The sequence below is a fragment of the Heterodontus francisci genome, unplaced genomic scaffold (genome assembly GCF_036365525.1).
Source record: "Heterodontus francisci isolate sHetFra1 unplaced genomic scaffold, sHetFra1.hap1 HAP1_SCAFFOLD_865, whole genome shotgun sequence".
NCBI classification, from domain to species: Eukaryota; Metazoa; Chordata; class Chondrichthyes; order Heterodontiformes; family Heterodontidae; genus Heterodontus; species Heterodontus francisci.
In genome coordinates this window covers 301608-305764 of record NW_027142084.1, presented here as the reverse complement: position 1 = coordinate 305764, position 4157 = coordinate 301608, and the positions used below count along the sequence as shown (strand labels likewise).

Here is a 4157-nt window from a genome sequence, read left to right as displayed (position 1 = left end):
CTAGACTGAACATTGTGTTCAATAATTTCAGAGTGTGACAGGCCCCCTTTTTATTTTCAGTTATTTTTTTTCTTTTTTCTTTTTATTTTATTTTAGTTTGTTTCATCATTCATTTTACTTAGCATGTGCCTGCCCACTTTTTTTCATGTTTGTGCTTTGGGCCAGGGCTGTTAATGCAGAGAGGGTGTTAATGGACAGAAAAATTAACGCTTTGTCTTTCAACACACCATTAACATACCATTTGCCTTTGCTCCATGACCTCCTTGTCAGCTATTCCCTGTGACCCTGGCCTATCAACACCTTTACTTTTGTTATCTCTTGCCCCACCCCCACTTTATTTGCTTAAAACCTATTACATTTCTAACCTTTGCCAGTTCTGATGAAGGGTCACTGACCTGAAACATTAACTCTGCTTCTCTCTCCACAGATGTGCCAGACCTGCTGAGTATTTCCAGCATTTCTTGTTTTTATTTCAGATTTCCAGCATCTACAGTATTTTGCTTTTATTTTAGAACTTTAACTCCTGTCTTATCTTTGTCCTTTTCCATGATTATGCTAAAACGAACTGTAAGATGATTGCTTTCTCCAAAATGGTCACCCACTGTAACGTCATCTATTTGCTCAGCTTCATTACCGAAGACTAAATCTAAAATTGTGCCCCCTCTCATTGGGCTTGTTACATGCTGGCTAAAAAAGTTCTCTTGAATGCAGTTCAAGAATTTTGTCCTCTCTATGCCCTTCACACTATTTGTATCTCAGTTGATATTAGGGTAGTTGAAATCCCCAACTATTATTACCCTTCAGTTGTTACTCTTGGAAATTTGCCTACATATTTGTTCCTCTACCTCCCCCTCACTATTTGGGGGTCTATAGTACACGCCTAGTGGTGTGGCTGCCCCCTTTTTATTTCTGAGCTCCACCCATATGACCTCATGTGGTGATTCATTTAGCATATCAACCCTCCTCACAGCTGTTATTGATTCCTTAACCAATAATGCTACACCCCCTCCTTTTTTATCCCCCTCTCTATCACGCCTAAAAACTCTATATCCAGGAGTGTTGAGCTACCATTCTTGCCCCACTTTAAGTCAAGTTTCAGTTATAGCAACAATATTGTGTTGCTGGTCCCAATGGCCCAGATATCTGAACCCCTCCTTCCTGCATGCATTCATCTGGTGTATTCTCCTATTTCTATACTCACTAACACATGGCCTTGAGGTCCTGCTTGCTAATCTCTTTCCCAACTCCCTAAACTCAGCCTGCAGGACCTCATCTCTCTTTCTTTCTACCTAGATCGTTGGTACCAATGTGATGGTGAGGACCTGGAGGAGGATGGTGACTCAGTGGTGGGTGCTGGGAATGATTTGAAATCCATCTCCAGTGAGGTGGTGGATGCCGAGTTTCCCCTCCCACCCCACATTCCCTTTGAGAAGATCCGGGAGTTTATCTCATCACCCGGGCTGCCGTGACAAAGTCCCAGCTGACCCTCAACTAATCGGACCTGGTCCCTCTCATTAGGTCTGTTTGCTCTGCATTAAAGAGATTCAAAAACGAGCAAGGACGTGGGCCGACTTGAGCAGCACCGGTTCTGGACGTTCCTTGCTGGGCTGCTGAGGGAGTAGAGAGACGCACATCACTGTTCTCTCCCCGCACAAGAGTGTTGGTAGCACTAAAATCTTGCTGTGGGGACAACCATAGCCGGCTCAACATCAATAGGAGCAGAGAGGCACACTGTAGATTTTTTCACTTTTTTCCTTAAGGAAGGGAAGTATATGGTGTGCTTCCTGCAGGAAACCCACACCGTTCTGGGAGATGAAGCCACGTGGCTCCTGTAATGGCAAGGAGGGGTCTACATGAGCCACTTCGCATCCCAATTCCGGTAGGGTGGCAATCTTGTTGGTCCAACATTTTCAGCCTTAGGGGTCAAGCAGCCTGTGCCTGGCTGCCTGCTCCACCTCCCCATCAGGCTGGGGAACGTGCTGCTTCACTTTGTGAATGTGTACGCTCCTCAGGTTGGCACGCAGCAGGCATGCTTCTTAGAAATGTTGGGTCATCGTAGCTCTGTCGACACCCAGTGACCACATTGTCCTCTGTGGGTGGGGAAGGATTTTAACTGTACCCTGGAGGTGAGGGACCAGTCCAGAATCCTGCAGCAACAGCGAAGTTGAGCGACCTGGTCAGGTCCAATGACTTGGTGGATGTCTGGCTTAATCTCCGCCCGACTCCAGTACTTTCACCTTTGTGATGTATGGAGGAGGAGGGTCCAGAATTTGCTGTCTTTACATTTCCAAGACGTATGTCTCCTGTGAATGCCATGTGGTCAGTGCAGCGTACGGGCCGTTGCCTAGTGTGGACATAGCTAACTCCGTTCTGCCTGTGGGCAGCGTCTGCTTACTGGCATTTTAACAACCTGCTGGTGGGAGGACGAATGGTTCCAGGATTTGTTTTTGTCGATTCTGGGCAGACTGGAGAAAGAAGCAGGAAGGCCTCCCCCTCCTTGGAGGCTATAGTGGGACATGGACAAAACTCACATCTGCATCTTCAGTCAAGAGTGTGCGAGGAGTTGACTAGGAGACGGAAAGCCAGGTCGACAGGTTGGAGTGGGAAGTGCTCGACCTGGAATCCTGTCTCGGTCAAGCCATTGAAGACCCGGCCCTGCGGAAAGTGTATGAAGAGAAAAAGAGCATGCGGAAGGACCTGCAGCTTGTCTGGTCCCAATGAATGTGTCAGGTCACGGATCCGGTTCCTCCAGGACCTGGACTGCTGCTCCCCCTTCTTCCACTCACTGGGAAAAAAGGCAGGGGCTCCATAAGCAGATCCGGGGCTGCTAGCTGACAACAGATCCCTTGTCTCAGATCTGGATGGCATCCGTGCGCTGGCCCAAGCCTACTATGGCGCTCTGTTTTCTCGGATTTGTCCAGGGAGGAGGCTCAGAGTTTTGTGGGTGGACCTGCCAAAGGGCAGCTCGGAGGGTGCCGAGTGGCTCTATGCTCGGCTTAGTTTGGTAGAGCTGACCAGTGCCCTTGAGGGGCAAGTCCCCAGGGATGGATGGGGCTGACAGTGGAGTTCCACAGGGTGTTCTGGTGGAATCCTGGGGGAAAGCCTGGCAACCAGAGAGCTGCCCCTCTCTTGGCCCAGGGCCATTGTTGCCCCTGCTGCCCAAGAGGGGTGATCTCCGCCTACTAAAGAAACTGATGCCTGATGTCCCTTCTCAGCATGGACCCGCGAGATCTTTGCCAGAGCTATGTCCGCTCATCTCGGCACCGTACTGGCCCACATGATCCACCCCTGGACCAGTCCGACATGGTCCCGGACTGGACAATCCATGACGACATCCATCTGGTCCAGGCACTAATCCACCTTTCCCAGAGAGCTGGTTTGTCGGTCGCCTACCTTTCCTGAGATCAGGAGAAAGCATTCGACAGGGTGGATCATGATACTTATTGAGGACTCTGCGGGCATTCGGGTTCGGGAAGTATTTTGTTGCCCGTATTCGACTTCTGTAGGCTGCCATGGAGTTTCTGATTAAGGTTAACGGGTCTTTGACGCCCCTTAGCTTCCGGAGCGGGGTGCGTCAGGGGTGCCCCATGTCCAGCCAGTTATATGCCGTCTGCATCGAGCCTTTCCTGTGCCTCTTAAGGAGGAGGTTGACAGGTCTGGCTCTGCGCAGGCCGGGCATGGAGATCTTCCTCTCGGCTTATGCTGTTGACGTACTCCTCATGGTCACAAATCCCAGTGACCTGTGGAGGATGCTCGATTGTCAACAGGTCGTCTCTGCCGCATCCACCTCCTCTACCTGGGAGTCTATCTTAGCCCTGCCGAGGAGGCCTGGTTGGCAAACTGGCAAGAGCTGGAGGCCAAAGTCACCGCTCGCCTAGGGCACTGGACAGGACTACTCCAAACACTGCCCGATTGGGGTTGAGGGCTGATCATAAACCAATTAGTGGCAGTGATAGTGTGGTACCGGTTGGTCACTTTGATCCCTCCCCCTGAGTTTGTCACCAAAATACACAAAAAACTGGTCGATTTTTCTTTTGAGACAAAAGGGTGCATGGGTCTCTGCCGCGATGCTCAGTCTCCCGGTTAGGAAGGGAGGTCAAGTGCTGGTGTGCCTTCGCACCCAAATGACGACTTTCCATCTTCAGGCACTGTGATCT

General features: G+C 50.1%; 1 protein-coding gene across 1 annotated transcript in view; it reads right to left on the bottom strand.

Moving 5' to 3' along the window:
- Positions 1-4141: 4141 nt before the first annotated feature.
- The window catches only part of LOC137366511 (WD repeat-containing protein 46-like), a 46790-nt gene continuing 46774 nt past the window's right edge, over positions 4142-4157 (bottom strand). Inside the window, exon 12 of the mRNA XM_068028305.1 lies at positions 4142-4155. Within this exon, the coding sequence (XP_067884406.1) occupies positions 4142-4155 (14 nt within the window). The remainder of the gene's footprint in view (positions 4156-4157) is intronic.